Below are 18,599 nucleotides of genomic sequence, written 5' to 3'. Positions count from 1 at the left end.
GAGGGGAATGAGATTATGGCCGATGACAAGTCATTATGGTGGTAGCTCTACCTAGAAGACTAGAGATCTCAAGATTTAGGTTCAGGAAGATCAAACAAAGTCATTAGTGACGGTTCAACATTGTAAAACAAAATTTTAGTCCATTCTCGTAATAAAGACAATGTTCAATACCAAGGATAAAACATTAAGGTTTTTTTAATGATTTCTAAATTTGGTACGGGGTATATCAAATAGTGTATCTACGGTATAACACGTTTAGAAATCACCTATATAAGTGTGAAGTGTAAGCCGCTTCAAGGAGAATTCTGTAAGGCCAATTTTATATGCACTTATGAAACCAGACGATTTTCATGGCTGAAACGAACACAACAATGATGGCTGAAACGAACACAATAATGAGAACCAAAGACGGTTAATGGTTGATTGCGTGACTTATGATTGTCTAGGTATACATCAAAGTTCGACGGTTCAAATATATCAAATCTACCGATTGACCGAGTATATCCGACATAAGTTCACTACGAAAAGTTCAAAAGAAAAATTACCTATCCAGATGCGATTATTCCTTAATTGTGAATCACACAATTTTTTATTTTTTATTTTTTTTGTATGTTTTTCAAACATATTTCCATTTCCCATTCACGAGATTCCTAACAGTAACAAAAAAGAAGGTGGAAAAAAAAAAAGAATGTGTTAATTTCATTCCATTAACAGCACAGTGTGTGTGCGCGCAAAGTACAAACACTTTTTATGTTATGTGTCAGTGCATATGTAAATAAAAAAGAAGAGCCTAAGTCAAGGGTGGATGACAGAGACGCATCAACTAGCCAAAATTATTCTTTTCCACACTGTTTCTTCTATTACTACTGCTAATAATAAAATTTAATAATTAAAAATAAAAAATTAATTCTATAGTATCACTAGTACTTTTTTCGTATAGCGTGTCACATTGGGTTTTGATTGCTCTCTTTTTCCTTTATTGCTCTCTCAGTTCACACATTTTCACAACATTCATTTCCAAGAAACGTTACATCTATTGCAGAATCTTGTAAGAACTTCTAATTTCTGCCCCCCACCCTTTTTTTTTTTTTTTGCTGATTTTCTGAAATTCTGTATGTATATAAATCTTGGGTTGCTTTCAATTTTTGTTTATTTTTTGAAAAAAAGGGGGCTACCTATTTTTAAAGATTGTTTTTTCTTCCTTCTTTGTTCAAGATTCTTTGAATTTGTTCAAAATTGGGGCTTTTTAAGTTGGTCGAATTCTTGCAGAGTTTTGTTGAAAAGAAGTATGAGCTGTTTTAGCTGTTGTGAGGAGGATGAAATGCACAGAGCTGCTGATAATGGTCCATTCATGTCTCACAATTCAGCTGGTTAGTTTCCTCCTTGTACTTTGTGTCCATTTCCATTATATTTTTTCTGTGGAAATGAGCCCGAATTTAGCTGAACGAATATAAGATGATTTGTATAGCTGACCAAATTAGATAGGATTGTGCATAGTAGTAGTAGTTGCTGTAGAAATATCCCATCTATGCCTTAGCTGACCTTAGCTTAGAGATTTTTGCATAGTAGTAGTAGTAGTTGTAGCAATATCTCCTTAGCTGACTAAATTAGTTTAGGATTGAGGCTAGTAGTAGTAATTGTCATAGCAATATCCCCTCTAAGTCTTAGCTGACCAAATTAGCTTAGGATCGAGGCATAGTAGTAGTAGTTGTTGTAGCAATATCGCCTTAGCTGACTAAATTAGTTTACGATCGAGGCATAGTAGTAATTATTGTAGCAATATCCCCTCTAAGCCTTAGCTGTCCTTAGCTTAGAGATTGTTGCATAGTAGTAGTAGTTGTTGTAGCGATATCGCCTTAGCTGACTAAATTAGTTTAGGATTGAGGCCAGTTGTAGCAATTGTCATAGCAATATCCCCTCTAAGCCTTAGCTGACCAAATTAGCTTAGGATTGTGGTAGTAGTAGTTGTTGTAGCAATATCGTCTTAGCTGACTAAATTAGTTTACGATTGAGGCATAGTAGTAACTGTTGTAGCAATATCCCCTCTAAGCCTTAGCTGACCTTAGCTTAGAGATTGATGCGTAGTAATAGTTGCTTTGTAGCAATATCGCGTGAGCTGACTAAATTCGTTTAGTGTTGAGGCATAGTAGTAGTAGTAGTAGTAATTCTAGTAATATCCCTTCTAAGCCTAGGAGTTCTTGGAGGAATTATCCCCTCACATTAGAGGTTTCAGATAAGGGAAAGGTTGGGGGAGTGGGGTTTGGTGTCGGGATTTCTAGGGTTATGGTGTATGCTAATTTTGCTGAGTGAGAAATCCCCGAGGGCTAGACGCTAGGTTTGGGGTGAATACTTGAACATTGGGAATTTATTTTATTGTTGAAGTGGGAAGAAACTGTTGAAACTCTTTACTTGGGTATCAATAAAGTGGAAGCTCAAAGATTTAGTATGTTTGTATTTGATGCTTCGTGATCACGTTCCAATTGAATCGTTGAGAATTGATAAATGATCATGTAAAAAGTTATAGTCTTTGGTTGATTGCTTGGGGTTTTAGCTATTATTTTTGGCCCTTTTCTTCATCTAATATCCTGCTTTAATTCTATGAATTTATTATTTCCGTAGAATCCTAACTGGAGAATTTTTCATAGGCACCAATGGAGGTCAGCGTGCCACAGAAAGTGCACAAAAAGAGATGCAGACTGTGAACATCCAGCCCATTGCTGTTCCTTCCATTGCTGTTGATGAGTTGAAGGACATCACCGATAACTTTGGTACGAAATCTTTGATAGGTGAGGGATCATATGGAAGGGTATACCATGGTGTCTTGAAAAGCGGCCGGGCTGCAGCCATTAAAAAGTTAGACTCGAGTAAGCAACCTGATCGAGAATTTTTAGCGCAGGTTAGCTCCTCCTCCGTATTATCTTTTATTTGACTATGTCAAATTGCACATACCTTGGTAACCTTGCCTAGATATGACGTATGTAATTGCAGGTCTCAATGGTCTCAAGACTAAAAGATGAAAATGTGGTTGAATTACTCGGTTATTGCGTGGATGGCGGTCTTCGTGTGCTAGCCTATGAGTATGCCCCAAATGGATCTCTTCATGACATTCTTCATGGTAAGTTTGCTATAATCCCTGTCGGAACCAAGTTTTAATACTTACCTTCTCATTAATACTAAAACATGTAGGTTTATCCATAATTCTTTGTACATTTGGTTCCTCAAGCCGAGATGAGTCAAATTTTTAGCAAATCCCAAGAACTCATCTCCGTATTTTGTGTTTGGAAATTATTGTTATTCAATCCAACTATGTCAAAGTACACTTCAGACTCCACTTTAATGCGCCGTGCAGTAAAAGCTCCCTTATTAGTGGTCAACACATGCTTCATCCGAATTTCTGAAGTTCCTTTCTGAAGTATTCTATGACGTCTCATGAAAGTGTTTTGTAAAGTTCCATAACTAAGAGTAAGTTTGCCACTAGATATTTTCATAGGACCTTGCTGATTAAGAACCCATCAATTTTTTCTTTCTTCTTTTCGCCTTTTTGTTGTATATAATTCTGTTTTCAAAATATACTCTATCTCAATTCCCATTTAACATGGTTTGAATGAACACTAAAAATTAAGAAATTAGTTAGATTGCGTATTCTATTGATATTGTTATTAAAAAAAAGTATTTTGAAGTTGTTGAAAAGTTGGTTTAAGAGGAGTAGTATGGCGCAGAGGGAGAAATTTAGTCATTTATTAACAGCATGTTGTGTGTCTGTTGAACATTCAGTGAAGTGTATGCACATGGATTTTATTTAGTGTTTGGTTCATTTCATCTGTATTTCGACTATTTTCTGGTATTATTTAATGCGGATGTCTATTTTTGTCTGTATACATGTTGAACAAAAGGAATTTGTGTCAGTCGGAATAGGAACTTCCATTTTTATTTTCTTCTGTATGTATGGCCCATTTGACAGAAGAGAATTGGTACTTTCTGTGTGGACAATCATGCTTTTTACAATGTTTTTAAAACATATTTTGTTATTTTGCTGCAAAATGTATAATTTTTCAGTTTGTTGTTGCAGGAAGAAAAGGTGTGAAAGGTGCGCAGCCAGGTCCGGTATTGTCATGGGCTCAACGAGTTAAAATTGCAGTTGGGGCTGCAAGAGGGCTGGAGTACTTGCATGAAAAAGCGCAGCCTCATATCATTCATCGTGATATTAAATCTAGCAACATTTTACTCTTTGATGATGATGTCGCTAAGATTGCGGATTTTGATTTATCAAATCAAGCCCCTGATATGGCAGCTCGTCTTCATTCCACACGTGTTCTAGGAACGTTTGGTTATCATGCACCGGAGTGAGTCCATTTCTGATTGCATAATACAAATAATCAACAGGCTTTTATTAGTTGATCTTCCCCGTGACTAATCTAATATTGAACTGTAAGTTTGATTCATTTTTATGCTGATGGAATTTCCAACGCCCCGCCTCCACCCTCATCCCTGTGTTGCAGATATGCAATGACTGGTCAGTTGAGTTCAAAGAGTGATGTTTACAGCTTTGGTGTTGTGCTACTGGAACTACTTACTGGCCGTAAACCTGTAGATCATACATTGCCACGTGGACAACAGAGTCTTGTAACTTGGGTATAGCCTTCCAGACTTTCACATGCTTTATCTGATGCAGTATTTTTCAATGGAGTGGTTCTTTTTGATTTTTAATTGATTTTAAACACCACTGTAAACAGGCAACGCCAAGGCTTAGTGAAGATAAAGTGAAGCAGTGTGTTGATGCTAGACTAAATACAGAATACCCGCCCAAGGCAGTCGCAAAGGTATGTGCCCTCGATCAAAAAAGTTCTTGCATAATGAGATTATATTCCTGTTTCTTCCATCAAAGTATGTTAATTAATAACAAAAGGAGGTTCTGAATCGGTGAAGATGAAACATTTCATTTTATTTTATCATTTCTGCTTGATTTTCATTATCTCCATTTTCTTACATCTGCATTGCTGAAACAGATGGCTGCAGTTGCTGCCTTATGTGTGCAATATGAAGCTGATTTCCGCCCAAATATGAGCATTGTAGTAAAGGCTCTTCAGCCTCTGTTGCCTCGACCTGTACCAAGTTAAACATCAAGCTTGTGAATTTTCTCCGTTCCCCAGCCTTTACGTCGTGAAATGACAAAGATTGAGATTGACTTTTGTATGAGTCAAGATGATCACGATATTAGTGGTTGCCTAGGAAACTACTGCACATTAATGCCATCCCCCCCCCCCCCGGGCCCCTTCCTTTTGTTCTGTTGATTGCCAAAGAACTATTGTATATTTGCAGTAATGAAAATGGCTTTGCTTATTGATTTTCATGGATTCAGTTGAGGTGTATCAAGCCACAGTTATAGGAGACAGTCACTGGAAAAGGAAATAAATTGCAGATTGCTGACTAAGTCACTAGCATGGTTTAGCACTGATTTCATATGTATTACAGTTTGTCCTTATGGTGTGCCTTCTTATCATTTCAATTTCTTGAGAAGATAATCACTGTCTATTTGTGTTGATAGGATACTTATCATGCAACTTGCAATTGTGTTTGATATCAAAGTTAATCATACAAGAGGTAGTGCTGCCTAGTGGTAAAATGAGATGTAAAAAAACTATGGGAGACGAGGGTTTAAATCCCATCAGAGACCAAAAAAAAAAAAAAAGACAGGTGATTTCTTCCCACCTATATACTTTGGATTGCAAAATTATCCGGCAATTATGTTGGTGGAAGGATAATAGGTATTCAGTGATAGTCGAGGTGCACGCAATTTGACTGGATGCCACCATTATAAAAAAACAAAAATAAGAACCATACGCGAGGTTAACATTCAAAATAAGAAAATTAGTGTACAATTCCACTCACAGGTTATTGGTGTATATTGGTGTTGGGGAGTTGCAGCTGTCTTTCTTCCACACAAATTCAACATACAAAAAAGTTTGACCCAAACACTTCAATTGTATTGCAGAAACCATTGAACCTTTGCCATTGGCAAGAATAAAAGGTAACAAAAATTATGGCAACTAAAAATGAGGAACTTATATATACTGATTTTCATGCACATAAAAATGATTCTTTCAAACATCTACAAGTATGATAAGATATACCAAATTGAAAAAATTATGGATCCTTTATGTGCCACTCCTCTCATTTCATAGACAGTAACTTTCAGTCATCAATCTGGGGATCGCCCCAGTGCGTGTATATGTGCTTATTTATCACTTCTACTCTTCATCGTCAAAATTGGTTTTTCACTGCTATCTGTGTTAGACTTCCGATTATGAGATTCTGTTTCTTCAGCACCTGCCTGGTTCCTTCTCCGTCTTCGACCCTAAAAATACCAACAAATTTAGAGCATTGAAAAGCTTAAAGATCTGGCAGATTAACAAAAACTGTCCAACCAAATAACTCAGAAAATCTTCAGTTAGTATGTAACCTCTCGTGGTATTGGATATTCCTCAGATTCAAGCATTCTAACAACTTGACTCATTGTTGGCCTCTTATCCGAATCTGGATCAAGACATCGCAAAGTTGTTAACAGAGCTCGTTTAAGGGCAGTTGTGGAAGGCCTTGTCTCAATTGTTGGATCAACCACTTCTTCTGAGCGTTTGCTGCCAACCATCATCTTGAGCCAGTCGACAAGATTCACCTGTACATCAAACAAACAGCATACCAGCACAACAATCATAATGTGAAAAATCAAGATGTATTCAAATGAAAGCATTTTTTTTGGGGACCATTTCTCAATTTGTGTGTGACATGCTTTTCTCCCTTTGGTGAATCTACTTAAACTGAAATTTATTCCTAAGTCGCCGTTAGACTTTCATCTTACTGTTAATTATCTAGCTCAACTTAGCTTAAATGCTTAAGCAGTTTGAAGGAATAGTTACTTCCTTAGTTAGGTCTTTATATCGAAACACGCTAGCAAAATACTTGCTAGAAGGGCCAAAGACGTGGAATCGCTCAACTAGCTCCAAAGTTCGTATTACCTTTTATGGATAAGTTAAAATTCATATTACTAACTGTCGTTTCAAATGGACCTATAATATGTAGTTCCATTTATGAAATTAAAGCTTTTGATAAAGGTGAAATTTTCAATGCGCAATCTCGGCATTCAATGTGTTCCTGAATAATCTCATTTTTCAATTTTCAGTTATTCAACCATTTCATTTTAACAAGTTAATTGTCAGCCATATTAGTCAATATTTCTATTTTCGATGCAACAACAAGATATTATTAGTAAACATCATAATCAACAGATAATGGGCTTTTGAATTATGTGCCTAGTGAAAGAGAAAATTGGGAGAGGATTCTAAAATTGTGGCTCAAAGCAATAAGCTCGCTGTAGATACTTCTTTACTAATAATAACACTGGGAGAGCATACCTCGGGGGCAGGGCGACCATAATCCACTGGATCTCTTCCTGTGATGGCTTCTAGAAGCACAACACCATAGCTATACACATCACTCTTCTCATTCAAGAGACCACTATTTGCATACTCAGGAGCTACATATCTGTTGTGAGAAAACGAGCAAAACATAAACAGGAGCTCAGTTATGACTAAAGAATGATAACCACTGAATGTGACTCTATAAATGTACTTACCCAAATGTGCCCATAACTCTGGTTGTAATGTGACTCTTCCCCGCACCAAGCAACTTGGCCAGGCCAAAATCAGAAATTTTCGCGTTGAAGTCATCATCTATCAATATATTGCTTGACTTTATGTCGCGATGCACCACCTTGGGCTCAATTGCCTCATGTAAATATGCAAGACTACAAGTATGAAAAGCATTAATAACAGGAAAAAAAAAATGTGAGACAAGTAAATGCAAAGTTAAATAGGAGACAACTCACGCTTTAGCGGTGCCAAGGAGAATCTTCATCCGGGCTTCCCATGTAAGGTACCCGTGCTGTCGCATAGCTCCATGTAGCCACTGCTCTAAATTCCCATTGTTTACGTACTCATAAACCAATAACCTAAAATACAACAAGGATCACGATACAAAGTGACATCTAAAGTAAGTTCACATTTCTGAAGTTGCAGAAAGCAGTTTCATTATTTGTGGTCCAACTAACAATGCTGAAATTTATCTCCAGTTATTGACACAAGATAAAACATGTCCCTAAGAATCACAAAAAGAAGTTTACCAGAAGCTATTCTCCTTTCAATTGGTACTAAAAAAGGTACACTAAACTAGCAAATGCGAAAATCTTGCATATTTGCCAAAAGAGGTTAACAAAATTCCATTGTATCACCTTAAAATCTTGTGTTCTCTTTTTTATTTCCTAATCCAGGAGATGAGGATTGAATCTCAAGTTTTCAACAAAAAGGTGCAGTTACACTGCTAAAATACTATAATAAGTTATTGCACTGCCTATACGATGTAATGAAGAAGAGAGACTGAGAAAATGTGTACCTGTGAGTTCCTTCAATACAGTAGCCCAAAAGTCTAACCAAATTTTTATGTCGGACATGACCAATAGCCCCAACTTCCACATGAAATTCTTTCTCTGCTTGTCCTCTAAAGATAGAATATCCCACATGTCAAATAATTTGTATAGGTGTAAGTGAGGAAACTAACTTTTTGAAGGAACAGTATAAGCCTATCCAAACTTACAAATTATTCAGTAGCTTTTTAACAGCAACTTCAGTTCCGTTGATCAGCTGTCCCCGATAAACAATGCCATAACCACCCTCTCCAATTATATTTTCCTTAGAAAATTTGTTAGTCGCAGTTTCAAGGTCGCGCAGAGTAAACCAATGGCCCCAACCCAAGTGAGAGAATTCAGGTAGACCAGATAGAGGAGACGGGACATTTGTTGGATGTGAAGGATGATATACTGTTCCAGCAGCTCCATTTTCCCCTGACTCAAATATTCCGCCTTTGTCTAAATAAGTAAATGAGTCTGATTGACTGGTAATGTCAAAATCTTTCATCTTGTCAATATTTGAATGTGCCAAAAGCTTATCCGAATCTTTCTCACTGTATGTGTCCTGATATGCAAGGGGATTCCTGTAAACGCCGCCGTAGTTGCTTGCTGAATTTTGATCAACCCTTATTTCTTTAGACACATCAGGAATTTGGCTTATGGGTAGTGTATCGTGAAACTTTCTGGATTTCTTACGAGAAAAGCAAAACGGCAACAGCAAAAGAATGATTACAATAAAAAGTCCTACAAAGATGGCTAATAAAATCCACACCTTAAGATGGAATATATGGGTTTTCTTAGACAGTTGGAAATTAAGGTCAGACGCCATTCTTGGTGAACCTGCAAAATAGAAAATATGAAAATCAAAAAAAAAAAAAGAAGAAGAAAACCATGCAAATAAACAGCTAATCAATCAACAATGCCTTAATACCAAAAATAATTTATGAGTCCTCTATATCAAGTTTGCTCTATTAGGCCTATTTTATTCTAATACAGCAAAAATATGAACAGACCCAGTGTAATCCCACAAGTGGGGTCTGGGGAGGGTAGTATGTACGCAGACCTTACCCCTACCTTCAAGAAGGATATTTTATTCTAATACTAATGAATAATTAGTCTTTTAAGGTAAATTGGCAATTTCTGAAATCGGAGGTTCTCTAGATATCACACTTATTCCTACACTAACAACCAGACAAATACCGAAACCTATTTAAGTGTAACAACAATAATCAGTCTTTGATCACAACTAGTTGGCATTGCCTATCATGTAACTTATATATATTAAAGAATTTGTTCATTTAAAAATGGAAACTTTTACTATCCTAATGTATGCGTAGATGCAAAATGACTATTTCAATGGAAAGAAACCCCTCTAATTATCTGATAACTAGCAACTCGTATGAAGTAAACGAGAGGAGGCAGAAAAAAGATCAACCATTCAATTATGTCTCAATCCCATATAAGTTGAAATCGGCTGTACGAATCACTTTGTATCTATTCCAGTATTAGAGGATTATCATAGTTAGACAATTTTTTGACAAAAGGTTTGGAACTGACATTTTGCAAGCTCAAATAGGCAGAGTTATGAGGGAAAAAGAGATGATATTAATTCCATAAATGAAACAGAAAGGATTGTTATTATAACTGAAAAGTGAATAGACTAAATACAATCAAATTATACACTTCTTTAAATATACAAGAAATAATCAAAGCTTCAAACTTTCAATGTAAAAACAAGTGCACAAGTTCACAGAACAACAAAAAATTGCACAAAAGATTCATTCTTTACCTATTTAATTCCATATATGAAACAGAAAGGATTGTTATAACTGAAAAGGGAATAGATCAAATATAATCAAATTATGCAGTTCTTTAAATATACAAGAAATCAAACATCAAAGCTTCAAACTTTCAATGCTAAAACAAGTGCATAAGTTCACAGAAACACAAATAATGTATAAAGATTCAATCTTTACTCACAGAAGCACAAAAAAAAAATGTACAAAGATTCAATCTTTACTCACAGAAACACGAAAAAAATGTACAAAGATTCAATCTTTACTCACAGAAACACAAAATAATGCACAAAGATTCAGTCTTTACCTATTTACAATGAGATCCCAGAAGCAGAATAAGCAACCAAGAACACTATAACACAACTTCTTCCCAAACAATGAAGCAAAATCTAAACCCCAGATCTCTTATACTCCTAAAATGCCCAAACCCCATTTGGAAATAAAGCCATTCAAATCAAATCATAGCCCAAGAAAATAAAAAAATAAAAAATCCCATTTCTATGAAAAAAATGGAGATATGAAAATATACCAAGGAAAAAAAAAGGGTGTTTTAGAAAATGGAAAATAGACCTTCCTTAATTGAAGCAAATACCAAAAAGGAAACCTTCCTTTGAAGTTAAAGGCAAAGAGAAATCTCAGTTGTTATCAGTGTTTGGTAGTGCCTTACAATGCAGTAAAAGAGAAGCATGAAAAAAAAAAAGTTGGGGGTTTAATGATTTTGAAATTGAGTCTACTAATGAATGTGATTGATTATCAAGAATCTGAAAATTAATACAAATAGTACCAGACTTGCAGTGCTCTCTGCAAATGTAGCTTCCTCCTGTCTGTTGGGGATATTTCTTTTTAATTAATTAATTAATTAATATCTTGTGTGGGGTTTTATATTTTTAATGAATAATTGGTTAGTGAGGTCAAACATAAAATATTGGTTATAAATAAGAAAAGAGAAAAGGGTTAGTGGGTAGTAATTATAATTAGAGGTTATGAAGAGTGGGAGGGGACATGCAATGATGCAATTTATATGAAAATACATTATTATTAATACTTAATAGCGGACTGTCGACTTGCATTATTATTAGAAATTTGAGTGTTATATATATATATATATATATATATATATATATACTTCTTTATTTTTTGAGTTAGATCAATCGCTCAAGATCATAGGCTTTTATCCGAATTCAATGAGAAAAATAGAACTAGTTGAGAATTATACTATCAATATAGTTTAGCCTATTATACTAGATTAGTTATAATTTCTATTGCCAGTTGCTACTTTGTTAAAGAATTTATCAAAAATTATCTTATAAGTACAGTCATTCGATATAAAAGTCGAATTTTTACAAGATCAATTTTCATGCTATATTATACAGAAATTTGATTATGCATGATTTTGCAAATATCAAGCAATGTAATTGTGCAAATATCTTTACAACATTAATATATAAAATTTAAACTCTAGCATTATAGATTGTGTAGACAATGGACAGATCTAGGCACCCTTAACTTTAAGTCACTCCGATTTCTTGAAATTCATGAAAATGGATGGCGGCATCATGGGATTGATTTATTACCTTTTATTGAAGATTGGGAATTTCCGGATTGCATTTATTAATGAAAGATTGGATGCCCATTTGGTTGGGTGAGTAATTTCTTATACGGGAGATTTATGATCGATTTTCCTCACCAGTAATCTCCTCGATCAGTATTCGTCTCACTGAATTTGTCTAGTGTGATTTACATCTTATATGTAGTTCCGCCACTAATTAACAGTGAAGGTAGGGGATCCAGTTAACGAAAAGGCTAGGTTGCAGCTATTCAAGCATCTCAAAATCTACCTATAACAATTGTTATTTCATATCGAAACTTCTGCTAAAGAAAGTGGTGATCCCTAGCTTGAGATTCAAACTCCGGAAGCCGACCTGCCAACAAATATTGTGGGAGAATATTCTTCAACATCATCAGAAAATGTTGCTTAACATGTTCATGGCTAGATCGATCGGTTTCAGGTCAAATAGAAATAACTAGAAGATTCCACCTCTGAAAAGCGCCTACACCTAATGGCTTAAGCCGATGTTCCCATTTTCTCGCTGACACATCATGCAAAAGGTACACCGTTAGAGTGAGTGTAAGTTATTGCATAGTGAACAGATTAGTCGGTGCGCATTCATCGACCGTGATTTTCCTTGGAAAAAAAATGAAAAATTGGATTTAAAAGATGGAGTTAGCTAAGTCAAAAAGAAAACAAGACTTGGACGGTTCATACCACGCCAATTCTTACATGTCTTTTTATGTTTTCAAAATTATATGTTTGACCAAATTAAACTTGCCGGTGACAGTGGCAATCAACTGTGTGAAGTTTTTTTTTATTCCCTTCAATTCTTTTTTTAAAATGTTGCACGTTCATTATTAAAATCATTTTAAACATTAATTGTAAGTGCTATTAAGTAAATATTTTCTTTAAATTAATGATGTAGTAATAACGGTGGAATGATGAAAAATAAAAGGCATTTTAATAGCAGAAGAAATGAGTTATGAGTATTGTGGTGGTTGTTATAGTACCTAGGTCACAGTAACTTAGGACCTGAATATATGCCTTTGTAAAATAATAATGTTCAAACTTGAAATAAGTGAAAGAAAGTTCTCCACCAAATAATGTTCAATATATGTTATATACTTTTAAAACCTAATATTTTATCTATATACATAATGTAATTTTTCGATAGAGGGTGACCACCCTTGATAGGCTATAGCTTTTCCCTAATGGTCGTCGGAAAAATGACACTGTATAACCGCTCTCAAAATAATAGCTAAAACTATGTATATTTTTTGTATATATATATGTTATATACGAAAAATATATAAATTTTATATATTTTTTTTACTATCGAATATAAATAATTTTTGATATAGGTTAAAAGTGATAATACCCGATAGAGTGGGGGGTGGGGGGATTTTGAGTATCCCTAATTAATTATATAAGCCAAGCCATAATAATGGTTGTGAAGATAAGCTTTTAGGTATTTGATTGGGTAGGTGATAGAGTCAACAAATGTACATACTTGTGGGCCAGGAATTGTACATTCTTGTTGGAGGTTACAATGGTACAATGATTTGAAAAATGAAGCATTTGATAATTTAGTAATAGTACTTCCTCATAAGTTATTTTTTTATCTTTCTCACACTAAAATACTAATTCCTAAAAAATAAATAAGTATTCTTACTAATTTATTGTTCATTAAAATTTATATATTGTTAACTTGACACATTGAAAGATGTAAATAAGGTCAAATTTAAAAAAGTAAAGTCAATTCATCTTAATAATGTAAAAATGACACTTATATTGAACCAAAATAAAAAGGCCAAAGGATAGCTTATTATCAAAAAGTATTTAGAGAAGCAAAAAGTATATAGATTTTAGACTCTTCCATTGTTATCATTAGGATTCGCATGAATATCAAGAGATAGTAATTTTTGAAAATAAATTTTTTCCCCTGTGATTGTAGGTCTAACTCATCCTCTTTTAACACGTTTAATCACCACGTCACACTTACAGATCGGTGCAACTGAATATTGAGGACGTGAAGAAACCATCACAAGAAGTCTTTTCTAATTTTATTTTTTATGTGCATTTTCTGCCTAATACGCCTTCAAGATAGAAGTAAGGTATGCGTACATATCACCCTCCTCAGATTCCTTTTGTGAAATTATACTAGGTTTATTGTTGTTATTGTAGTTGCATTTTCTGCCTAATATGATCTTTTCTAATATAATATATTCTTGTATGACCTCAATGGATATACATAACTCTTAATATAATATAAATAGGCCATTTATTTCATATAAATATATAGTTCTTGAATGTGAATGTACGTAGACCTACAACTACTGTGTTATATGTTGAATTCGTCTGCCATTGTCTATTCTTCACTCTAAAGTCTATAACAAGGAGAAGGAAGGTGGATTTTGTTACCGGCTAGGGTTGTGATGGAGTGGTAAGTAATCTTTTATCATTAATCAAATGTTTCAGATTCGAATCATGGATATGAAGTCGTTTTTATCAGGGAGCGATTTATCCCAAATTTGGGATTCGGATTTAATCGGGCCTAAATGCGGATACCGAATATAGAGTGGGAAACAAAAAAAAAGGAGGTGGATTTTGTTGACTGATGAAAGACAAGGGACCCAATAACTGATCTATCAATAACAACATTTGACACACACAATTAGCATTATTAATTGAATTTTGTCATGCTTCATCTGGAGCAGACCACATTTAATCACATTAACATAATTAAATAAACAAATCATATGATGTTGCTCCTTTCAAGCTAAAACAGGAAGAATCTTCAAATTTCAACCTTCCAACAAATAATTTGAAATCTTTCGACCAGCAACTGCACATAGGCATTAGCGGAATCAGGATTTTCACCGAGAGAATTCAAAAAAATTTAAGAAATAAGCACACGAAAAAACTAAGGGAATTTAACATCTACTATATATACATGAAAAAAATTTAACTTTATATGCACAGTGTAATTTTCGGCGAATGAGATTCCGCCCTTGCACATAGGAGTCTAATAAACGTCACATAGAACTTCATCATATAATCAAAAGCATAAAATAAAATAAAAAGTGCTGACACAAGAATCCTATAGTAATTTAACATCTACTCTATAGTATATACACATGAAAGAAATTTAATTTTATATACACGTTGTAATTTTTGACGAACGAGATTCCGTCCTTGCCCATTGGAGTCTAATAAACTTCACATAGAACTTCATCATATAATCAAAAGCATAAAATAAAATAAAAATATGCTGACACAAGAATCCTATCGTACTTCGAGCTAATCATGATTAATTACTAGACTAATCTCATTTGTTTAGGGAGATTGCTACCAAATTGTGGGATACTCCTCCAATAAGTTTGTGATAGTGTTGTTGTAGAGAATCTCATACATATATTTACCTTTGCTCTTTATTTTTACCGTAAGCATCTAATTTATATCTCTTTTTTTATTAAGTAAAAAAAACTTTATTGATCGTTATACTTAGGGTGTACATGGACCGGGTTAGTTCGATTTTTTGGATTGATTTGATTTTGTCGGATTTTTCGGGTTTTTGTTACTTAAATATTATTTCAGTCTTTCTTTATTAAATTTTTGATAAATAAATATATGTTTAGTAAGAATATAAAAAATTGATAAACATATTATCTATTAAAATATTCTTATGGGAGAATTTTCTTAGTAACACATGGTAGTTATTTTTTTAGTCGTCTAACAATAATTTTGCGTTGATATACACTTTCAAGGTTAACCGAATTTGGTAATTACACATAAAAATTAATATGATACCCAAAATAATAATAATCACTTGACATTCGAAAAAAGATACAAGAATTTAATAGATCTTTATATAAGATATAAATGTGGAAGAATAAAGAGATTGACGCATTTCAGTAACATTGAATGAGAAAGTGATCATACAACCCATTATTTAAGGTTAATAAATATGGAGCACTTCATATACTATTTAATATTATACCCCGCAAGAGAATCCCAAATATTTCTAGACATTTTTTAAAGAAAATTCTATATAAAATCTTAATAGTATATATATAAATTATATATTTATATGTCGGTTTTGTTCGAATTTTTTGTCACGACCCAAAATCTAACCATGGTCGTGATGGCGCCTATCGTGTTACGAGGCAAGCCTATTTTCTAAAATGTTACTACTAAATCGATTATAAGAATTTAATAAAACAATACCAACATTTGAATTTCTTATAAACTAAATCAACTCTAAATATAATGTAGAAAATACGGAAACGAGCCCCAAACATCGGGGTGTCACTAAGTCATGAGCGTCTAAAACTATGAACTAAGATATATAAGTCGTCTAATTGTCCCAAAGAAGAAATGACAAGAGGAGTAACAAGGTCCTGCATACGCTAACAACTACCTTGCAGTCTCCAAAGATAGTCGGTCTGAACTCAACGATCGCCGCCTTCTAACTCACCTGGATCTGTACATAAAGTGCAGGGTGTAGTATGAGTACAAACGACTCAGTAGTAACAGAAATAACTAAGGAACTGAGCAGTAGTGACGAGCTAAGCAGAATAATCCAATTATTATTTCCACAATTAAGTACAAACAGGAGTAGACAGGTAATTTCATAAATCAGTAAGACTACAAGAAAAATTAACAGGTAAATGCAACAACAACAAAAGTAAATGCAACCTCACAGCAATGTCACTCCATCACTCAGCACTCGCACTCAACACTATGCGCTCACTGTGGGTGTATACAGACTCCAGAGGGGCTCCCAAAGCCCAAGCGCTAAGCATGGACAACTCACGTGCCATCATACCAATACTTGAATCCGCACGGTCAACTCACGTGCTACGCGGACAACTCACACGCTATGGTATCAATACCTGGACCCGCACGGTCAACTCACATGCTACGCGGACAACTCATGCGCTATGGTATTAATATCCTCACAACCAGGCCCTCGACCTAACTCAATCATGTACCTCACTAGCCTCACCATCATCAACAAAAAAGGGAACACAACCCACATCAAGTATCACAACATATTAGCAAATAATAAAGACTGAGGTAAACATGTACAATAATTTCTATGACTGAGTACAAATAATGTGAGCATGAATAAAGCCTAAGCATGATCTCTAACATGAAGGCAGACAAGTTCAACAACAAGTAACTACGTAAACACAGATGATGGTCATGAGGCCTCACGGGACGGACCAAGTCTCAATCCCTCGAGGTATACACCCACACGCCGTCACCTAGCATGGGTATCACCTCCAAACAGTCACACGATATTAAATTCTCCGGGTATATACCTCCAAAACCAGAGTTAAAACTGTTACTTACCTTAACAACGTAAAATCCTACTCCGGGATGCCGTCGTCTCTGGACTCAGTCTCCAAAAGCTCCGAATCTAACCAAAAATCAGGATACTACTATCAACATAATCTAAAGAATCGAATTCCACAATAAAAACTACATAAATATGCCAAAAATCCGAAATCGGCCAAAACCCGACCCCCGGACCCACGTCTCAAAATCAGTCAAAAATAGAAGAATAATAAACCTCGTCCTCTCCCGACTCTAACCATATAAAATTCATCAAAATCGGACTCCGTTTGGTCCCTCAAATCCTCACTTAAACTCTCCAAAACTCAAACCCGAACTCCCTCAATTTCACTTTGAAATCATCGATCAAATCCCCAAAACGAAGATGGATTCATGAAATAAATCAAAACTGAGTAGAGAACACTTACCCCAATCCTTATGGTGAAAATCGCCCCCAAAATTGCCCAAATCCGAGTTTTCCAACTCAAAATATGACCGAATGAACAAACTCTCATTTTATATATTTTTCTGCCAGCTATTCTGCCTTGTTTCTCATGCCAAAAGATTTCAAAACTCACTTTGTATGCCTCCAATGGATTCCTTGTGAAATTCTAGTCAAGTTAGGCTTTTGAATCACTCAATTTGACCTTATAATGAAGAAGATATGTAGGTTTTAATATTTGCAAATAGTGCAGATTTTTAAATACGAATTCAGTGCAATTTCGTAAGTAATCTGAAAAATCTGGCAACCCAATTGTTTTGTAAAATGACCATAAATTCCTCATACGATGCCCAAATTCGATGATTCTTTTTACTATGACTCCGTAATTACGATACAGATCCAATGCTTCAATCAAAACAGAAAACGGAGCTCATTTGCTTAATGTGGTACCATTTATGCTTGAAGAAACGACGTCGAAACATAAGAAAAACGAGCGCAACGCAGCCCAAATCTATCTGAAACTCACCCGAGCTCCTCGGGACCCCGTACGAACATACTAACAAGTCCCATAACATAACACAGACCAACTTAAGGTCTCACATCATACATAACAATATTTAAACTACGAAAAGCGCGTCGAATCAAACTAAATGAATTTTCGAACTTTCAACTTCCAAAAACTCGCGCCGAAACATATCTAATCAACTCGGAATTAACTCAAATTTTGCACACACGTCACAAATGACACTACAAACCTACTCCAACTTTCGGAATTCCATTCCGACCCCGATACCTAATTTTTCACTGCCGACCAAAATCGCCAAATTTCTAGCTTTCACCAATTCAAGCCTAATTCTACCGCGTACCTCCAAATTACATTCCGGACACACTCCTAAGTCTAAAATCACTCAACGAAGCTAACCGAATCATAAAAATCCCAATCCGAATTCGTTTACTCATAGGTCAACTTCCGGTTGACTTTTTTCTAACTTTACTTTCTAACTAAGAGAC

The 18,599-nt window shown here is 34.8% G+C and overlaps 2 protein-coding genes across 5 annotated transcripts; one reads left to right on the top strand and one right to left on the bottom strand.

The window, feature by feature from the left end:
* Positions 1–915: 915 nt before the first annotated feature.
* On the top strand, positions 916–5,431 carry LOC104116306 (pto-interacting protein 1). Of its 3 annotated transcripts, XM_018777720.3 has the most exons (9): positions 916–1,048; positions 1,270–1,370; positions 2,646–2,896; positions 2,989–3,115; positions 4,070–4,343; positions 4,500–4,632; positions 4,734–4,820; positions 5,007–5,160; positions 5,203–5,340. In XM_018777720.3, exons 2-8 carry the CDS (start codon positions 1,289–1,291, stop codon positions 5,115–5,117), a joined length of 1,065 nt encoding a protein of 354 aa, XP_018633236.1. In that variant the 5' UTR covers positions 916–1,048; positions 1,270–1,288; the 3' UTR covers positions 5,118–5,160; positions 5,203–5,340. The 3 variants fall into 3 exon arrangements, with proteins under 3 accessions (XP_018633236.1, XP_009625427.1, XP_033517237.1); XM_009627132.4 differs by having other exon boundaries at positions 5,007–5,431; XM_033661346.2 differs by lacking the exons at positions 916–1,048; positions 1,270–1,370 and adding an exon at positions 2,379–2,510 and having other exon boundaries at positions 5,007–5,340.
* Positions 5,432–6,038: 607 nt separating this feature from the next.
* On the bottom strand, positions 6,039–11,154 carry LOC104116305 (probable receptor-like protein kinase At5g18500). 2 transcript variants are annotated; one of them, XM_009627131.4, is made up of 8 exons: positions 11,039–11,154; positions 8,647–9,298; positions 8,446–8,550; positions 7,883–8,005; positions 7,631–7,801; positions 7,410–7,539; positions 6,461–6,673; positions 6,039–6,355 (listed from the first exon to the last, which is right to left on the bottom strand). In XM_009627131.4, exons 2-8 carry the CDS (start codon positions 9,285–9,287, stop codon positions 6,236–6,238), a joined length of 1,503 nt encoding a protein of 500 aa, XP_009625426.1. In that variant the 5' UTR covers positions 9,288–9,298; positions 11,039–11,154; the 3' UTR covers positions 6,039–6,235. The 2 variants fall into 2 exon arrangements, with proteins under 2 accessions (XP_009625426.1, XP_009625425.1); XM_009627130.4 differs by lacking the exon at positions 11,039–11,154 and adding an exon at positions 10,562–10,989.
* Between the last annotated feature and the right edge of the window lie 7,445 nt (positions 11,155–18,599).

This window comes from Nicotiana tomentosiformis, chromosome 12 (genome assembly GCF_000390325.3).
Source record: "Nicotiana tomentosiformis chromosome 12, ASM39032v3, whole genome shotgun sequence".
Classification (NCBI taxonomy): Eukaryota; Viridiplantae; Streptophyta; class Magnoliopsida; order Solanales; family Solanaceae; genus Nicotiana; species Nicotiana tomentosiformis.
This window is presented reverse-complemented; position numbering and strand designations above follow the sequence as displayed.